Raw genomic sequence first — 21199 nt, 5'->3', positions numbered from 1 at the left:
ATCATCTGACCGTTTTGGCAGTGAATCTTTTATTTATTTAAATGGTACCGAGTATATGTGGTATTGTTTTATTTGTTTTGTATATGAATGAATGAATGTGTGTTCTGTAGTCAAGTGGAACCATCGGACATATGCGGTATGATTTAATTTTTGATGAATGGTTTGTGAAATTTGATTCGATTGTTTTTTCGTATAACAGCTTTTTTGGTCCTTCAATTGAATTTTGATCATGCAAGTGGGACAACGGATGTATAAATCTAAATTATCTAATTATTAGTAAATAAATTGAGCTGATTATTAATGAATGAAATTCAATTTCGGTCCTGATTACTCATCTCAAACCCAAACATTTTCTGTAACGTTTATTAAGCTAATAATATCAAAAGTTCATGACAAGTTAAATGTTCATTTCCAATGAAACTGGAAATGTAACAAAAAACTCCTGAATTTGGGATATATTATAAACAAAGCTACAAAATTTACTGCTGCTTCTTTTATATATAAAAAATTATATTTTTCAAACACTTACCACCAGATATAAAATTGAAACTTTCTCATTTTCAGCTTCACAAGAAATTAATCTAAGATTTACGAATTAAAAACGCCATTATTCCGAAACTCCCTTATGATAAATTCACTTCCTATTTATACTTATATGAACCTTATCAAAAGACACCTGCCTTAAGACTACTACTGTGAACTGCAAGAACCATCAGTGACTTATCAAAAGCCCCTCCGATTTAATTTACCTGCAGGCCCGGAATTTGATAAGGACCTCCCGTTGTATACGGCCAGATAAATAATGTTTAATTAACAGATTTAAATATAAAATTTAATTAATTATCATGATAAATAGTTAATTGAGGAGTAACTAGATCGAAATTTGGAGGATATGATGGTTAAGAATGAAGAATTGCATAGGAAAGTATTGAACCATTATCATCGCAAGTTTCAGGTGTTTCAAAGCATTTGTATATGGTAAAGATAGTATGTCTTTTCGTACACTTAAAGTGATAAAATCATTTAGAAAATTTTGTGCTGAATTCACTTTATTATGCAGATGTCAATTTTAGGCGATTCCAAACTCTTGTAACATCCCTAATGCCGATAGTCCATTAACCACCATAGTCCAATTTAAACCGAAAAATATTTATGAAATATTTAAGGAATTCTGAAACACTTTATACATATTCCGAACAATTTAGCTTTTGATTATATTGATAAACACATTCTAATAGGTAAAGTGAAAATCCATGCTATAAAACGTAAAAGTTTCAAAGTAGTAAAACCGTATCTAAGTGACTAAATGATTTTTCTTTGATCAGCTGGAACGACTGAACCAATATTTGGCTTAGCTAAAGTTCGCCAGAGTTCTGTACTGAGACAACTTCTCTTTCCACTTTAAATAAATCAAATTCCACATATTTTTGAAGATGTTCATTTAAGGGAAATTCAGTATTGGTTCGGAGAGAGGTAAAAACATAGCTGCAATATTTGATTTAAAAAGAAAGAGGTAAAAAACTAAAAAAAAACTAAAACTGAACGTAACTATAATTAACTTAAACATAATCACATATTAATTATTTTTTTATTATTTGCCCCATACACCGCCAAATTCAGGCCTACAGGTTTGATTAAATGCTGTCTTTATCCCTTACCAAAGCCAGATTTTCCGACAACTTTTCTATTCAAATCGCGCCAAATGTTCCCTTTAATTATCTGATTAAAATCGCGTTAAGGGATTAAAATTGCAGACTCCAGTTATAATAACTCTTTTTCAAGAAATATTTCATAGAAATCTGCAAGATTTAATTGGTGGTTGGAACCTTTGCAGCGACATTCTTTGAATCGACACTTTTTTTTTAATCTTCTCCCGAAGATGATAACATGGTTAGCGAAACACGTGTCGAGAGTAAAATAAACAGTTTTGGTTAATTGTAAGACTGTCTCGTGATTTGAGATTTAATTCTAGTAAGTAAAAAAACGCTTAATTATATAATTTTAATATATTTTATTATATAATTTTAATATTTTACCAAATGTGTAAAATTATTACAAATTAATCTAAAAAAAAAACAATTTCCCGCCATAATTTTCTTAAAGAAACAACATACGGCAACAGTGCATTCGTTATTTTTACTCAACAAATGTCTATGTGACTTCTCACTTGTCTGTCGCAGCTGACAGTGACAATCTCGCCTGTCATCCATGTGTCACTGTCATTGCTTGCAAAAAGTTTGCGGCTTGTTTTCATAAAAAAATTACTTTTCAAAGAAAAAACCTTTTCTTACCAGTTCTTTAATTTTTCCATATATTAATAACTAATAACCGGTAAGTCATATAACCCTGCACCTCACACTCATTTATAAACAAGCACCTCACAAATATTTGCCAAATCATTGCTTTCTAACCTCAAACCACTATGACTGTTATTTCTGAATAGCATAATATTTATTCCTAAAGTTTTCAGATATGTTTCTTACAAGAAGCGAATACGACCGTGGCGTAAACACCTTCTCTCCCGAAGGGCGTCTCTTTCAAGTGGAATATGCCATAGAAGCCATTAAGTTAGGTTCAACTGCCATCGGAATCAGCACTGCCGAAGGTGTAGTCTTAGCCGTGGAGAAGCGTATCACTTCCACTCTGATGGAGCCTACCACTATAGAGAAAATTGTCGAAGTTGATAAACATATTGGTTGTGCTGTTTCTGGACTTATTGCTGATTCTAGAACGATGATAGATAGGTAGGAATTTCAGTGGATATTTATTTTTGTTATAAATGCTTGTTATTATAGATATATTAGGCAATATTACAGTAATTATTACAAATTTTGAGCTTTATTCTAACTAATATTATGTACAATCCCTTTTGATTATTACTTCTTAAGGTGGCACTGGCAGGCAGTCACTTTGAGCAAGTATACATTTTAAACAAAAGAGATTGAAAATTTTATCAAAACTTCATACATTCCAGCTTTAGCTTTAAAAAATATTGAATTCCAAAATACATATTTATAATCTTAAAAGACAGCAGTAAATAGATTTAATCTATACAGTAGTGACAGATCATTCAGGATGATATCTTTATAAATCCTAATCTAATTGCAAGTGTATGACTTCTCTACTTCTCAAGACCCATGGTCAAACTTCTTTTTTACATACTTTCAATAACTTACATTCTCTTAGTTCTGCGGAAATGGTATTCAAAAGTCTACTCCGCTATGATATATATGACCTATTTAGATGTCTAATTTGTTTTAAATAATAAAATATTTTGTGTATTGTGTCTATAATCATCACTGAAGTCATAGGTACTTCTGTTTTTGAAAAAGAAAGTGAGTATTTTCTTTGGATATACCTGTCATGGATCACACACATATGACTCAGGTATATAACAGTTCTGTTTAATAATGAATTATTTCCAATTTTTGTAAAACTTGCAGCAACCACCTCAACCAATATGATTAAAAAAATCAGCTAATTAAAGAATTCACAAGCCTATAATAGATAACCCTACTTTATGAAATGCTTTAATACTACTTTCAGTTTTTTAAATTTGAATATTCGACCTCTCACATCAAACTAGAATATTGAAATCACATTTTTAATTAAAATCTAAAATCATGCTTTGAGTCCTGATTTCCCTGTAGTAGATGACTAGATGATCTTAGTCTAGCATGAAGAAGTCTAGAAAAACTGAGCAATTATTCCTACTTTATGACAAATGCTTTTTGAAATTAGTGACATGTTTTGTTTGGTATCAATTAAATATTAATTTAGAAAATACTATCTTGTATGCTCGGTTATTGAATTCACATATTTGGAAGAAATATGAACAAAAACTTTAACAACACTTTTCATTTTAATTAATTTGACATAAATACAATAATTTACTTAGGGTGTAATTGTCATAATATTTTTTAAAAAATATGTTTTTTACTTTATATTTTATGCTGTGTATCTGTTTAGATCACCATTTCTTACATAATCATTCTCCCATTTTTCATTTTACATCTTTAACACATATTTCATTTCACATAATCCCTAAAAGCAGTCTTATAAGTGACAAAAAGTCTTCAAAAAATTCATATCATTCAAGAATAAGGGCCTACAAGATTCTCTCTACAGTATTTTTGTCCTATTTTCTAAAATGATATACATCTGAGTCAGATTGAGGTACTCACCAATGATTTGTTTGTTATTATATAATTTTCATGGAAACAGACATCTAATATGCCATTAAAAAGTTGAGAGGCAACAAATCTGTTAGTTCGGATGAGATTCCAGGATATGTTATTGAAGGTTCCAATGATTTCTTGGCCTAAAGTCTCTTTTTCACATTCTTTACCTTTACAAACTGCAATCAATCCTAATGCATAATTTAAGGAAATATCTGGGATGTGCTAAATTATGAACCTGTTGCTATTCTGAACTCTCTATCCAAAGTTTTTGAAAACATCTTGATTGATCATTTATATGATACAGTTAAGAAGATAGTATATCCAAATATCAACATCATATGACAAATATTTTAATTAATTTAAGTTTTAATAAAAAAGAAGTGTTGCTCTATGCCTTTAAGTCTTAATAGAAAATTACCCACAGTATTAATGGTACTCAATTCCAACACTATAAATATGAGAAAAGCTAGAGTGTCAAACTAGACTGTAAGCACATATTTTATAGATAACACTATTGAGGTTAATAAAGCATATAAAAAAAATGGAATTTATTGTCCGATCCACCAGAGGTTTTAGTGTGTTTAGGATTATTTGACAGTCCTCTGACTAAGCCCTTAGGTACACCAGTTTTAATTTCTTAATGATCACTTAATATATTATTCTAACCATTCATAACCTTTTTGAAAGTTTCAGTTTTTAAATATTTTATATGGTGTTCCCTTAATCCAATGTTTTGTAAAATTTCAAGAAGTCTAAACATGAGGGATTGTTCTATTAACCAAATCTAGAAATACTGTTAAATACTTTATTTAAATTCAAGTTATTGACTAGATATACTATTAAAGTGTAGATAGCATCCATTATACTATATGACTTCAGAAAACTAAATTGATTCTTTGAGATGATTTTATTTATTCACTTATTGTACCTTGTACCTTGTATCAGGTATGACACCAGCTTGTAAAATTAGATTACAAATTTGCACAAGCATTTCATATATTTCTGAAAATGCTTCCTTTACTACATGCTTTTATGCCATCATAGCTACTTAATTCATTTTTTTAAACATAATAGAAATATAATAAATTTTTAACTAAGACATATTTTTCTTGTGGCATAGGAATAACATTTTCCATTTTAATGTTGATATAATGACTATTTCAGAAATTAGCCATTATTATAGGAATTTTATAGGCTTTCTTTGTAGAATTGCTATAATATTTTTCTGAGATATAGTACCGAGCAAAAGTGGAGAAACATTTTATTTAATAAATATAAAGCCAGAGTAATCGACTATTACCAATAAACAAATACTCACATTATTTCTTTAGGTTCAAAGGAATGCAAAAACATATTTGGTATTTATAAATTTTTGCAACAAAAACAATCTATTTGCTTATCTTTATTTTATGAGGAGCAAAAGTAGAGAAACATTTTTAAAGTTCTTAGTTTATGTTTGCTTAGTGAAAGCAATACACAATAATATTTTGTTAATTAATAAAGAATAACCTGTAAATATGCCTCGAGGTATTACTTTGGCGTTATGTATAAAACAGTTGATAATATCAAAATATCAATTGGGTGTTAAGCAAGCAATCATTGCTAAGCAGTTAGGATTAAACTGCTCAGTCGTTTCCAAAACCATAAAGTTACACCCCATTAGGAACTCATTAATAAGTCCACCTAAAACTGGTAGGCCTAGAAAAACGACGCCTAGAGTTGACGAGAAGATTAAATCTTTAGCTCTTAAAAATCCATTTAACACAGCAGTGGATATAAAATCTCAACTAGACGATGTATATATTAGTGTCCATACAGTTCGAAGACGTTTAAGGGACAGTGGCTTGCCGGCAAGAAAACCATCCAAGAAACCCTTCATTTCGAAGAAGAATCGAACCGCCCGACTTCAATTTGCACATGACCATTTAAACTGGTCAGAAGCAAGATGGAATACAGTATTATTTTTGGATGAAAGTAAGTTTAATTTATCTTCTTCTGATGGTATTTTATGGGTCAGGCGTCCTAAAAATAAAAGAGTTGATCCAAAGTATACTTTGGGCACTATTAAGCATGGAGAGGGAAATGTACAAGTATGGGGTTGTTTCTCTGGTATCGAAATGGGCCCCATTGTCAAAATTGAGGGGATTATGGATCGGTTTAAATATTTAGAAATATTAACTGATAATATGTTGCCATATGCAGAGGAAAACATGCCATTGCAATGGAAGTTTCAACACGACAATGATCCGAAGCATACAGTTAAAATTATAAAAAAATTTTTTGAGGACAAAAAAATAACTGTTGTTAAGTGGCCAGCTCAGAGTCCTGACCTTAATCCCATAGAGAATCTATGGGATTTAGTTGACAAAAAAATTCGTAAGGAACATCCCGAAAAATTTTAAAATGGAGACGAGTTATTTGAAGCAGTTGAAGATGGCATTCTGTACCCAAGGAGATCTTAGGGAATCTGATTGGATCTATGAAAAGAAGATGCCTTGCAGTTATTAAAAATAAGGGATATGCAACTAAATATTAATTTGTTGTTATTATATATTTTCTTTAAATATGTGTTTCTCTGAAAACATCTTGTCGGACTTGCATTGTCTTATTTATTTTACACAGTTTACACTTGATAACGGTTGGAGATACTTACCAACCGAAACGTCGTGTTACATTAAATAAATAAGACAATGCAAGTCCGACAAGATGTTTTCACTGTACCATTGTCTACCACCTTCAAAAACATGTGTTTCTCTATTTTTGCTCCCTGTTTTTTTTTTAAATTAATTTACATATGGCTTTATAATAAGTAGAATTATATTGTTTATGTTTTATTTTTATTATCTAGTTTGGTGTAGTATTATAGCATAAAAAAATTTTAGTTAACTTTAATAAAATAAATTTAAAAATAAAAATAAAAAGTTTCTTTACTTTTGCTCGGTACTGTATGTATAAGATTTTAAGAAATAAAATTTATTCTCTTGTAATAATACTTTTGATGCTTGAATGAATGAATCAGTACTGGCAGCAATAGACAAATGTAATTAGCTTAGATAGATTCACAAGACTTCAAAAAAAAAAAAAAAACTTGCTAGATAATTATGACGTCTTAGTTTAATGTTTAGGTAAATGGAGTGTTCTTAATAGTGTATACATGTACCTTTTAACTGTTATAAATTACTTAACTACCATAATAACGAAAATCGAAACCAAATTTGATTCTTTACATAGGGCTCGTATGGAATGCCAAAACCACTGGTTCGTTTACAACGAAAACATGAGTGTAGAATCTTGTGCTCAGGCTGTCTCAAATTTGGCCATTCAATTTGGAGACTCAGATGATGACGGTGCTGCTATGTCCAGGCCTTTTGGGGTAGCTATTCTGTTCGCTGGTATTGACGAAAAGGGACCTCAGCTATACCATATGGATCCTTCAGGTTACAATTATTCATGCGGAGTTTTTTTCAATTTTAATTAATGCCTTTACAGGTACTTTTGTCCAGTTTGATGCAAAAGCGATCGGTTCAGGTTCAGAGGGGGCACAACAGAGTCTCCAAGAGGTTTATCATAAAGGAATGACCTTGGAGGAGGCCAAAACGTCAGCCTTGACTATTCTTAAGCAGGTTATGGAAGAGAAACTAAATTCATCTAATGTGGAGGTGATGACGATGACACCGGATAAAATGTTTCACATGTTAAGCAAAGAGCAAGTCGAGGAGGTAATCACTAAGTTAACATAGGGCTTTCACTTTTTTACGATAATTATTAAGATTATTCATTCTTTTTTTAATTATGAGTATTGTATTAAAATTGGTAATTGAATTGAAATGAAATATAGTTATGAAAAGACCATGTTTGTTAAGGATTTCATCCAACCTTTATCCTCTTCCTAAAATAGTTTCTTGTAGATTTCTTTGGGATTTTTATTTTATTGCAAATTATATTTAATCATGCACTAATTTTTAGATCGTGTCAAGATTGATGCATGTTGAGCACCCACTGCCTTTGAGTCTCGGACAGAAGGCTTAAGATAAGAATATTTTAGTTGTAACAACTTTTTAAGGAATACAAATTTTGCTTTTGTATGTTTGAAATATAAAGGTTTTTTTACTCTTTTGGTATGTTTTTTTTTATATTTTAATTTTTATTCCTAATATTTTAGCCAGCAGCAAATTTACTTCTATTTCTATTAAAAGAATGCGCTGGACAAGATGGCTTAGTTTGCAGTTCAGATATTTATGTAAGAACATACAATAGTCGTAACATTGTCAATAGATTAATATCACAAATATAAAGAAATAAGGTTACAAAACACAATATTTAAATAGTTTGCTTATACATAGACACATTAAAAATCTCACTTCAATAAAAACATTTTTCTATAAGAAATCCTTTTATTTTATACTGCAAAGAATTTGGAAGAATATTTCTATGGCAATTGGTTAAATAAATGTAGGAGAATAATGGCACGTTGAATTCTAACAGGTTTTTAAGCGAAAAAAGTCTCTTATACTAAGGTATAGTCAAGAGAGGTTCTTTTGGAGAGCCTCAAGGATGTATTTGTGCTGGAAGTGTCAAGGTATTTAGACTTTTGAAGAAACATTTAACATCATCGCGGTATTTAATTCCAACTAATATCCTGATTGCTCTTCCCTAAAGGTCTTAAATACGAAAAGTATGCCCCAGTCTAGTAGCGCATAAAGAATGAAAAAGTTCATTCAAATTTCCTATGTCAACAGTTTTTAAAATATTAGGAAGAATGTTTGTTGCTGAGCATAGTTTTTTTGATATGATTGAGCATGGCTTTTAAAACTTTGCATCCAGAGTTAGTCCCAAAACTTCATTTTCTTGGGAAGAACATCATTGTTTCAGTTTTATCCCAGTTAACATTTAAAGGAAATCAATCAGTACCAGTCTCAGTATGCCGGACCATTTGAATTTGTGCTTCTTGTATAGATTTAAATTTTATAGAAAAGTTGATATCGTCAGCAAATTCTTCAATCTTCCATAATGGCATTGACATAGATTAGGAACAGCAAAAAGATCCCAAAAATGTTCCCTGGACAACACCAAGCCGCATAACTCTTTCCTCAGATCGTTATTTCTGAGATCTGTATGCAATACGAATGCCAAGAGAGCACAAACACATTGCATGCATATACCCAGAATAAATTGGCATATCCATATATGCCAGGAATAACTTTTTATTTTTTATAATACAGGGTGTTTCAGAACTATGGGATCAAACTTCTGGGGGTTGTTCAGTGCAACAGAAGAATCCATTTGAGTATAGGAACCCATGTCCACTACGGCCCTAAGACGCGTTAAAATTTATAAAAAACATTAATTACCTAAATAGGATCTGCTGCATTTTTTTTAACCTTTTGTACATGATACCATAACAACAATTGTTTAAAATAAATGCTTATCAATGTCATGTTTAAAAATTTTATAGCTTACAATTTTTAAACATTTATTGCTAATGGAAAACTTAACCAATCAAGAATTGGCGGATATGCATTTGGCATACGGAGCAACAAACTGCAATGCACGAGCAGCATCGCGGTTGTATCATGATCGTTATCCCGATCGACAGCATCCTGGATACAAAAAGTTTATTGCGGTTCATCGGCGGCTCGCTGAGACAGGCATGTTTAAGACCAAGATGCATGATACTGGTGTTGCTCGAACCGTAAGAACGGTCATATTTTAAGAAGAGGTGCCTCAGCGAGTTGCCGATGAACCATCAAATAGCACACTTGACGTTGCTAAGAATATGAATACGAGTAACGCTTCTGTCTGGCGGGTACTACACGAGCAACAACTCCATCCTTACCACTTCCAGAAAGTTCAAGGTATGACTGCAGCCGATTATCATCCTAGAGTTCAATTTTGTCGATGGCTTCTGGATCACATCATTGCACAATCAAATTTTTTACGATATGTTTTGTGGACCGATGAAGCCTCTTTCACAAGAGACGGTATTTTTAATAGTAGGAATAGCCATGTTTGGGACGAAGGAAATCTCTCTCAACGTATAGGCAGGCATTGTTGATGATTATTTAATTGGGCCATACCTTCTATGGAGCAGTTTCTTGGCATCCTAGGTCACCCGATTTAACGTCGCTTGATTTTTTCTTGTGGGGACATGTAAAGTCTTTAGTCTACGAAACTCCAGTAGAGTCAGAGCTAGACTTAATTGGACGAATATCAGCAGCATTTGAAATCATTCAAAACGAGGATCAAATTTTTAGTGTAGTCCGTCGAAATCATGTAAAAATAAATGCATCAGATCCTATTTAAGTAATTCATATTTTTTCTAAATTTAAACGCGTCTTAGGGCCGTAGTGGCGTAGTGACACATTTCCGGATATGGGTTCCTATACTCAAATGGATTCTACTGTTGCACTGAACAAGCCCTAGTAGCTTGATCCCATAGTTCTGAAACACCCTGTATATGCTAGGCATATCTGTTGTATATGTTGGGGTTATTTAATTCATATGCTCGCAATATTTTTTTCTCTATTATAATATATTCAAGGCATATCTAACTATTTATACAGGCTGTCAATGTGAATATTTCGTAAAATATAAAAGTTGCAAGAATGCTGTTCGGAATAATTGCCATAGAGGTTGGAAAAACTAGAAAATTGAACCACCCCCCTTTCTTATAATTTAAATTAAGGGTTTTTTTGAATAGTATTCATCTACACAAGAAAAATTGTCCCATTTACTACTCAATGACCGTTAATTGAATTGCCAAAGGAGGATCTATAATAAAGATCTCTGGTGGTTCTCTAGTTCCACTAACATCTTTAAAACCTATTCCAGACTGCATTTTTTCAACTCAAATATTCTCTAAATTAAAAGTTGTCAAAGCCCATTGACATGCTTCCTTTTTATATTTTTTTTTATATTTATGAAGACTCAATTTCTTAAGTTAAGTACATTAAAGATAAATTCAGGTCAACATTATTTTGCAATAAAAATTAAAATACCATGTAGAGCAGAAAAAATTAGATGTTACTTACTGTAAATCGAGAATATACAGTATATATATTGTAAGTACATAAAGAAATTGAGGAACAAACTACTATGTAACAAATATGGCATATTTTATTTTTTAGTTTCAAAAGGTAAGTATCATTAGATTGAAGAGAATAATAAAACAAATATTTTATAAATATAACTTAAATAATAATAAACATTGATCTTGAAAACCAATAAAAACTAAATATTTTATGGGAAAAAACTAAAACAAAAATTGAAAACAAACTCCAAGGTTGTGGATTAAACTTACAAATTATTAAAATAAATATTTTTTAGATATTTAAACTGTTAATTGATATTAGTCGCTTAATCAGCTTTACGTTATGCAGGTAAAAACAATAAATATTTAAGAAGAAAAAAACTAAAAATGAAGAATGTTCAGTCACATGTTTTATTTTTCTTAGAGCAGGCCTTCAAAAGTATCTCTATTTCTAAAAAAGAAAAAAATATCAATATTGGTAATTAATTAAATCAGAATATACATAGTTTATGAATAAATAGTAAAAACAGTGAATTAGAATAAATCCTTACATAGTAAATTACATAGCATTACAAAGGTTGATAAAGTCATAATGAAGGCAGATGACAGTCACCGATATATTATCGATACTAAATAATTGACAACAAATCAATTGTATTGGAGCAGAAGAAAACTACTAAAGATCTTCCTAATAATATACCTAAATAATAATTATTTTCAAAGTGGTATATTAACTGCAAAAATGAAATACAAACATACTTCACAATCGAAATTTTGAAAATTAAATACATATATAATTATTTAAAAAATAGAAAAAAAAGTTTTATTTATTTTAAAACTTATATGCCGCTAGAATATCTGACAGATATGAAAATTGGATATTTGCTGCGTATATGCCAGGAATATTGCTTCTGTATATATGATATATGGCATATTCGTGATATATTCCAGGCATATTGCAATATATATTTTGTCAAATAAGATATAGGTGTCATATTCCAGGTATATTGGGTGCCGTCTGGGTGGTACCCACACAAAAGCCTTAAACTTCATCAAAGGTGATCCAATCCATAGTATCTAAGTTTTTTGCAAAGGATACCTTTTGATACGCAGTCGAAGGCCTTGGAGAGGTCGCTGAAAGTTGAAGCCAGTATCTATCGATCTAGATAGATTTTGATAAATTGCAGATATTACAAAATAAGATACTGAAGATGTTACTTAACGTTGATTGGTGTACAAACATGGTGGAGCAGGTTTGGTGTCTTAATGCTGAAAAAATTACTTATAATTAAACAGGGTAAAAAGTTGTTATGTTTGTTGTTTATATTTAAAGTGACTAAATGTAAAATATAAGAGTGAAATATATTCTGGGGCAATAAGATTAGAGCTAACATATAGGTTTCAGAAATTCAACTTATCAAGCTGCAACAGCATATAATAGTTTACCAGGAGTCATTAATAGCACGAATAGACTCAGATGAGAAATTCTAAAAAAAAATTTTAAATTATTTGTTAGAATAAGTAGATAATATATTTTTATTGCTTGTAAATCTCTCAATCGTATTGATTTAAATTGTGAGGGAGAAGATGTAGGTATAATTAGTTTTCTTTTCTTTATACAATAATATATTACGTTTAAATTTGGTTAAGGCTGCACACTGTGAGTGTTATTTATCCTTGGTACCAGTGCATTTACACTGTTTTAAGGATTTTTGCTGTTATAAATAAGAATTTAAAAGTTTAAAAAAGAAAATCGGAATTATTCATTTATAAATAATGGTGAATGCGCTGGGAAATGGGCACCTTAGTATTCTTGGCAAAAGTAGAGGGCGCCTCCCAAACGGTTCTCACGGGGAAAATACGAAAGAAAAAAAGGAACTATTTACTAAGTTGATGATGGTGTTTTAAAAACGAAACGTCGTGGTCAAAAACTCGTTTACAATAGAAGATGCTCGTTTTATTAATTATTACATCGAGCCAGAAAGTACATCTGTCAAATAACACGCTAACTTCACACTAGTGTGGTTTGTTTTTGTTTTGTTCTGACATCAAAACATAACCTCACTCGCGTCGTTTCCAATACGAATTCGATATTTTCCGTTTAAAATTAATTTAGTATTAACTCCAAAAAAAAAGAAATGGAAACAGATACTGATGTAAAAGACTCAATAAATACTTCACTACCGGACCCAAGGACCGCTGAATGGCCAACCATTACCGAATGGTTAAAATCTGAGTTTACACCAAAAGCCCTCAAGTAAGTGAAAGCAGGAGTCAGGCGGTTAGTAAGGTACTTTTTAACCGCCTGACTCACAAAACCTTACGTTAATAAAAAAGCAGCAATATCTAATCATTACAATAGTTGCGAATTTTCAGAAACTATTACAAACTTCTTATTTGAAACCATTTGCCGCACCCTCAATCATTTCAACTGGTACAACTGTCTTGAGCCGGCAACAGTAGCTGATACTTTAACTGAAACATTAAAAGCCTTAAGACTGTACATCACCAATGAAAAAGTGGCCATATATTTGCTAGAACTGCCTGATTTTTATGTTACTATGGATCTGCTTATGAAATGTTTGTTCACCAAGAGGAATGGGCCTGAGGTACACACCAAGTATCTTTTACAATTTTTCTTGAATATGCTAAGTTCTGGTGATGCCCATCAAAAAATGTATGCCAAAGAAAAAATTAAGCGGCATGAGCTTTTTAAAAATATTCAATTGATTTTCTGCAATGAATTTGGTCATTTATATGAAGCCAGTGCATTAGTTTATAATTTATTGAGTGACAGTGAGATTGATGATCCAGAACTTATCGGGCATATAGTCATGTATTATTCAGACAATTACAAAACCAATGAGTTCCTAGGCTTTTTAGTGGAAAATATTATTTTTGGAAGTTATATGTGGAATAATTATGCAATGATGCCAACTGATGTAAGAGTAAGTTTACTTTCCTCAATGAGAGATATTCTTATGTGCCCTCCCACCATTGAAGAATCAGGAGAACCTTATGAAGGAAGGAAATTACCTGATATTTGCTTGAATGCATTGGCGAAGATGTTGCAGGAAAGTCACACTGTTGTTTTTCAAGTTGCAGAAAGTACATTTGCAAATAGTAATTGTTCTTTGTTTAAGTTTTAATTTGTAGGTGGCATTTTCAGTGAAGAAGAAGTATCCAGAATATTGGAGCTGCTCGCACATTTATCCAGCGATGACAAATACTTGCCGTTCTTACAAAACGACAAGAATTTACTTATAAATGCGGGTGTTTTACTCATAAACGCTCATCGATTGGGAAAACAGAAAAATAATGTGTTCTCCCCAGTACAGAAATTATCAGAGATTCAAATGCCTGGCGATGAGCTCCGAAGAAATCCAGTTTTTGGCTTTAAGGCTGATCTGGTAAGACTGATTGGGAATTTATGTTGGAAAAATAAGAAAATGCAAGATTTGGCAAGGGAAGCCGAGTTAATACCGGTATTGTTAGATTGCTGCAATATGGATGCCAAAAATCCATGTATCCTTTTTTTTTATATGATTTGGAATTTGTTTTTAACTAACACACCTTAAAGTGTTTTGCAACTAAAACATGTTCAATGTTTTTCTGTTTTTTATTTGTCAGGAATCTTACAAACTAAAACTTTTATTATTCTGGGATATACGACAAAAAAAAAATGATGACTTCAGGCGGTCTATTTATATATTTTGGTCAACATTTTGATCTCTATGAGATGAACACCTCAGCATTCAAAAAGATATGCAAAAACATTAATAACATCATACATTCTGGTATAGCAAGGTGAATTTTTGCACACATTAATAGTTATAAGGAAGCTTTTTTAAGTATAATTTAAATATTTTTTAAAGAATTTATTATTAACGTGTAAATCACAAGTAAAGCAAAAATACTTACTTAACACACTTTTATAATTTAAAAACCAAAGGTTACCACAGACAATATGAGAAACATTCTATCAAAATAAAGAGACTGCATATAAACTTACAAATTGATACCATTATTCTAAAAGGACATAACCCACAAATGCAAAATTATACAGGTGTAAAAATTTTAAATATTTTAAAGACGTTTATGCATATTTCTTTAAAAAATATGTCTTTTGATTACAATGTTTTTTCAGTTACATATTATCTTACTTAATTACAGCAATAAATGGGCTACTACTATGGGTTATTATACTAGTATGTCTTATTGTAACCACTTGAATAATATTATTGGATATGATATATTTTTGTAGGTGTCGTATTACCATCATAATTATTGTGGTAAGTCAGTCTTTGTTGAGCCATATTTTTTGTGGTTTTATAATTTTTTTTTTCGGTTTTTCATTATATTTTACTAAGTCATAAAAGTAATGTTTATCGTTTGGAATAATTGTTGCTAGTTGTTGCAGGTCAAAGTATTTTTCCTTTAAAATTTCTAACCCTTTGTTGTATAGTGGATAGAGCAGGTACTCATCAAGAATAATTTCTTTTTGTTCTTATAGTAAGGTTGCCTAAAGATCGTCGTATTTAGTTTTAAGCAAAATTTCTCCAGGAGGTAAATATTTTAGGCATTTTCAGTGCACTACCTTTAATGGGCTGTTAGTTATATCTCATCAGGTTTGGGTTTTCAAAATTAATAAAATATGAATGGTCCACATATTCCACTTCTAAAGATATTGGTTTTTTCCTGTCGTCTTTGATAATATTTGTATAGTCAAAAAAATAACTAAATGTATATTTTCCTTTCAAATATTTTCAAAAATACCTTTTTCTGTTAGATTTAAGAAAGCTTTAAAGGAAATGTTAGCCTCAAAAGCTTGTTACACCCTGGAAGAATATTTTAATGTAACTAGCTATAATTAATAGTCTAGTAAGGACTTCTCTTTTATATAATTAATGTGTCTTATTAATGAAAAGTTTAATTTTTTATGTATTTTAATGTTGTTACATTTTTAATGTATTTTATACGCACTTCCCATTTTATACTCAAAAATGACGTTCTGTACTCTGAAAACTAAAAAACTATTAGATTTTGGTTTACAATGTTTTGTTTACAGTAATATTTGTATTTTATTGGAATTATTCTACCTTATAGCAAGGCTTTTACTATTGGCAGAGTTTCAAAAAGATCTTAAAGAAAGTGATCGTCTTCGTTAATCACGTCTTCTATTTCGTACGACACGTCGTACGTCATATCATGAATATTTTTCTGGATTGATCAATTTGCTACTACTAGGGATCTAAAAGAAATAACCTAAAATTAACTAAAATGCTAATAATGTTTATCTGCAAGTAACTACATCTACCTACATAGTTCTAATACGATGTAACCCACAACATAAATGAGTGTGTTACAACATTATGAATAAATGAACATACAGAAAGTAATTTACATTTAAATCTTGTGGTGTTCATCTTTAGATTATAATGTGGTTTTCTGAGGCAGCAAAAATGTACATTTTATCTTTTCTCTAGAGAATTTAACGTTGACAGTTTTGACATACAGGCATTTCATTATTTCTTCATGTATGTACACCTTTACAAATATCATTTATGGCTATTGCAAACAGAGTCTAGTGTTGTGTTGACTCTCGTGGAATTATATTTTATGCTATTTTAGTTTTGGAGAAATCATTGGCCATTCATACTTTAACCCTTTCGTCCCTGAATTAAAATATTTTAGTTTAAGTAATAAATAGTGTAAAGTATTATTGTTAGGATGCCTAACAATGAGTTTTTATTAATATAAATTTTTGTCAATAGTCAGGGAATGGTGGAGGGGGTGGTTCATATATGTACCAGCAGGTATTTATGGTGCTACACATGTGTACCAACAGGTATGATCGAAAATTTCATAAGAACACAAAAAAATGCTATACCAACATTTATTTAAAAAAATAAATACAAAAACGGCTTTGCAAAGTAAAAAATAAACCTAATTACCTATTTGGTATGATATAACATAAAACAGAACTTGCACAATGGAATATTGCACTCTCGGCAAAGAGTTTTTGTTCTTGTTTGTTTTTTCTCTTAAGAACATTTAGTGCATCTTCTTCTGGTTGATCCCTCTACAGGCAGATGTAATGCTGAAGATCCATATAATTTTCTTTTTTTTGAAGGAGCGCCTTGTTTCGGTAATGGTAAGCTTGTATATCGTATACCTTCTGCTACTAATTCTTCTGCAAGTGTGGTAAGGAAGGAAAGAAAAGAAATGCTCTCATTTTTACGTCTCAGTTGATTATACATTATCCACGAATTTACTGCACACATATTGAGGAATGTGTAAAACACCTTTTTCCACCACTGATTTTCGATCATGATCATATAGCCCAATAAATTGATCAGCCCGATTAACATTTTTTTTCTGTAAAAAGAAATGGCCTCTGGACATTCGATATTTTGTGGTTCACCGGTGTTGCTTTTTTTGATAATTATTGTCAAATTGGGCTTATGACAGTCACTCGTTAGCAAAACTTCCTTTGTGTCCTGCCACTTTACACAAAGTAATCCAGAAGAAGTGCATCTAAATTGAGATTCCCCTTTTTGGAGTTTGTCCTACATTCTTGCGATTGGACATGCAAGTTCCCAAGGCTGCATAGTCTAATGAAAGTAACAAATTCACACTTGTAAAAAAGCGAACAACACAACATCATTTCAACATCATTTTCTTTAACTGTAGACGCAAAAGCTGTTACGACTCGCTCTCCTAAAGTTAGGGATTGATTTTTAGCGGGAATTGGGTCCTCTTTTTCAGAATATACATTGACATCATACGTATAGCCTGAATCTGCATCTCAGCGAAGCCATAGTTTTATGCCCCTCTTGGTTGGTTTGAGGGGCATATATTGTTTCAAAGAAGATCGACCCTTGAATTTGGTTTTTTGGAAATGTGTATTTGAAACAAGATAATAAATCTTCAATATAATATGTTTTTGAAGCATTTGGGAGTTTTTGAGGAGAAGCAAAGTAAATTTTTGTCATGTAACGATCTTTTGAAAAAGTTTTTTGAATTGTGCTATTTCCTATTGACTCCTTCTTGCTCCAATAATTTTTTAGGCTTGGAAGGCGATTGTAGCACATAATGAACATGCAGCCAAATAATTTCTGTATTTCTCCTTGGTCAGTCATTTTCTCATTCCTTTTTTTTAATTGGTTTAGGATTTTCAGACGTTCATTTGTACAATTTGCAATGTGCAAATAAAGAGAATGAGGAAATACTTTATGAACAATTTGCATAGGTGTCAACTGCTTGGTGATATCTGGAGCCAGCATACACTCTCTTTCAGGATGAACGATTTTAGCAGGCTCAAATTTTTCGTCAGGTATGACCCAGTCAAGAACTAGGTTTCTATCAACAATTACCTGTGGTGGTTGCGCAGAGTTTATGTCTGAGTTTCGATGCACAGTGGTTTGCATTGTGTCCGATAAAGACGACGAAGACATATCGGACGTATCACTGCCAGCTTCTTCATCGGAATCTGGTTCATAATGGAGCCAGCAGAGAATGGTTCCGAATCTGAGGATTCTTCAATAAGCTTTTCCAGCTCTTTTCGTGAAAGCGGACGGCGGCGATCCATATTGAAGCTGAAATCAAATAAACGTAATTACAGACCTGTTGGTATACATGTGTACCATCATAAATGCCTGCTGGTACATATATGTACCACACGAACATACCCAAAAATACAAAAATAAAACATAGGTTTGACCTACCTTTAAAACAGCACTGCACTTAAAAAAAAACTGGATAAATAAGCACTTTGAGTGTCCTAAATAACTAAATTTATTGCAGCAATACTGCCGCTACTAAATACACGTGCTAATTAAATCAACATAACCACATATTTACCACGATGCATATTGTAGGTACACTGCGGAAGCCTGATACACCGGACCGGTACACATTTATACCAAATAAAACGCTTTATTTTACAGGAATTTTTAAATTTTACACATATGTATGTGTACCGTTCGGGACGAAAGGATTAAATATCTATTTTCACGATTTTACAAACCTTGGTAATTTTCCTTTCAATGCCAAATCTTCGTATCGCCATGTCATACCATATGCAAATTTTTTGTATTGCAACATACTATAACTTATAACAATCACATAATAGAACCCTGTGGTGACTGCCCTATACCACATGTCAGAAAGACAAAAATCAGCTGTTTTTTACGACATATTAGAATAGGCGCAAAAAATAGTTTCACTTAAACGTTGCTTATGATATGCTATATTTAGACTATTAGAATATTGGTATTGATTTATCGTAGATCATCTTCGTTAATAATAATAATTTTATTGTAAAATCATAATGCATAAGTACAAAGATTCATAGGAATTTCGTGGTCTAGAGTTTTTAATTTTTTTTAACCATCTACCATCTATGAATTTGGGTAATTGATTTGAGACAATCGTCTTTCAAGCAGGTAATCTTTTTATCAATTCTTTATAGAGGAAAACACTGATAAGTTGTGTTTTTATAAATTGTTACGATAAATAAATCGAAGGCATAGTGTCGACATAGACATAGCATCTTATGCTATGAACAATGTATTCTATGTGCTAATTACATACATTCATACATTACATTCTATTTTTTATTAATTTTACTTAATAAGCCACATCTAATTCTTTTCACCAATATGTCAAGAACGTTCCTAATGTAGCTTTCTCTTTAAAATGCGCCTATTAAAAAATCCTTAACATCACAATTAAGTCATTATCCAATGGGCCATATTAGCGATCCGTAACCTATGTGAACAAAATAACGAAAACCAAACGATAATATCCAGTTTAACGCAGAGGGGAGTCGTGAGTAGTGAAATTCTGGAGGAGTTCGGCCTCACTTTACACACTGAAGAGAGTATAAGCATTGGAATGATCAATTTAGATCTTAACAAGTAAAGTTACGTCTTTTTTAATTAAGGACTAAATAGTGTACTGGAATTATGTTATTCCTTCATATCTTGGTAAATCTTCTGTTTCAGTATGAATAATTAAGATGTGAATGTTAGGAATTGTGTTTTTATTTGTGTCAATTAAGTGTATACATCAAAAATAAAGGTTTTTTTTAGAAAAGTTTTGAAAAAAGTGTTTTTGTACCACCTGGAATATCCCGTATATCCAATAAACCAGCAGGTGAACTGAATGGTTTTAAAAATCACTTAAAACATCGCCGATTATTGACCAACCCTAATTTAATAATTTATACATTGAGCGGCCCTCTCGAAGTTTACTTGCCGTTTTATTTATTGCGATGCCTTCTTCCTCTAAATTATCCACCAGTTAATAATTTATCGCTTAAAATTTATGGGTTTTTGAACGGGTATTGGCGGCGCTTTATACCTTTTAAACGCTCTGTAGATTTGTTAAAAACAAACAAATATATCAGTTCCAACAGCTGATTATAATATATTATTGCGGATGTAATTCAATATAATTCTTTTTTTTTTTAATTCGTAAAGTGAAAGTGAACGTATCTGATCGTGAAGCGTGTATATTTATTTATAGCCTTTGCGGTCCCGTGAACAAGTAAAGTATCAATCCGAATGCACCATTTAAAATATCTACATAACATTTCCCACACCTACTTATTAGTAACAGTAAGGAATCATCAAAATATTTACAAAACGAAATTCGATCGTATCCGCTTAAGCTGTTAGAGATTACACCCCTTGACAGTTGTGGGGGGTCGGTCGCGTGTAACACCGGCATTATACAAGGGCTTACAAAGAGGTCCGGCCCTTGACTTTTGTTGGTCGTTGACGATATCTTAGTCGGACAGGACGTTTAGGGATGAGACCGACCTTATCTGTTTATTGTGGTGTGAATTCGTATGAAGAGGGGGTGCCCAATGATATGGGATATTTGTAAATGAAAAAATTATTTTAATTGAAAATATAGGCGTTTTTGAGTAGGGTACGGTTGGAATTTTACGAAAAAAAGATGCCCATTGTTATAATTCTCG

The 21199-nt window shown here is 31.5% G+C and overlaps 2 protein-coding genes across 3 annotated transcripts; both read left to right on the top strand.

Moving 5' to 3' along the window:
* Nucleotides 1-2185: 2185 nt before the first annotated feature.
* LOC126743243 (proteasome subunit alpha type-5) lies at nt 2186-8296 on the top strand. 2 transcript variants are annotated; one of them, XM_050450240.1, is made up of 5 exons: nt 2186-2331; nt 2471-2744; nt 7413-7618; nt 7671-7900; nt 8148-8296. In XM_050450240.1, the coding sequence occupies exons 2-5, from the start codon at nt 2473-2475 to the stop codon at nt 8208-8210; spliced, it is 771 nt and encodes a 256-aa protein (XP_050306197.1). In that variant the 5' UTR covers nt 2186-2331; nt 2471-2472; the 3' UTR covers nt 8211-8296. The 2 variants fall into 2 exon arrangements, with proteins under 2 accessions (XP_050306197.1, XP_050306196.1); XM_050450239.1 differs by having other exon boundaries at nt 2464-2744.
* A 4934-nt stretch (nt 8297-13230) lies between these two features.
* LOC126743191 (uncharacterized) lies at nt 13231-20304 on the top strand. The gene is made up of 4 exons (XM_050450172.1): nt 13231-13468; nt 13574-14319; nt 14368-14736; nt 19949-20304. The coding sequence occupies exons 1-4, from the start codon at nt 13350-13352 to the stop codon at nt 20134-20136; spliced, it is 1422 nt and encodes a 473-aa protein (XP_050306129.1). The 5' UTR covers nt 13231-13349; the 3' UTR covers nt 20137-20304.
* Nucleotides 20305-21199: the final 895 nt, after the last annotated feature.

The sequence above is a fragment of the Anthonomus grandis genome, chromosome 12, assembly GCF_022605725.1.
Source record: "Anthonomus grandis grandis chromosome 12, icAntGran1.3, whole genome shotgun sequence".
NCBI lineage: Eukaryota > Metazoa > Arthropoda > Insecta > Coleoptera > Curculionidae > Anthonomus > Anthonomus grandis.
Note: the sequence above shows the minus strand (reverse complement) of the source record. Positions and strands in the feature narration are given on the sequence as shown.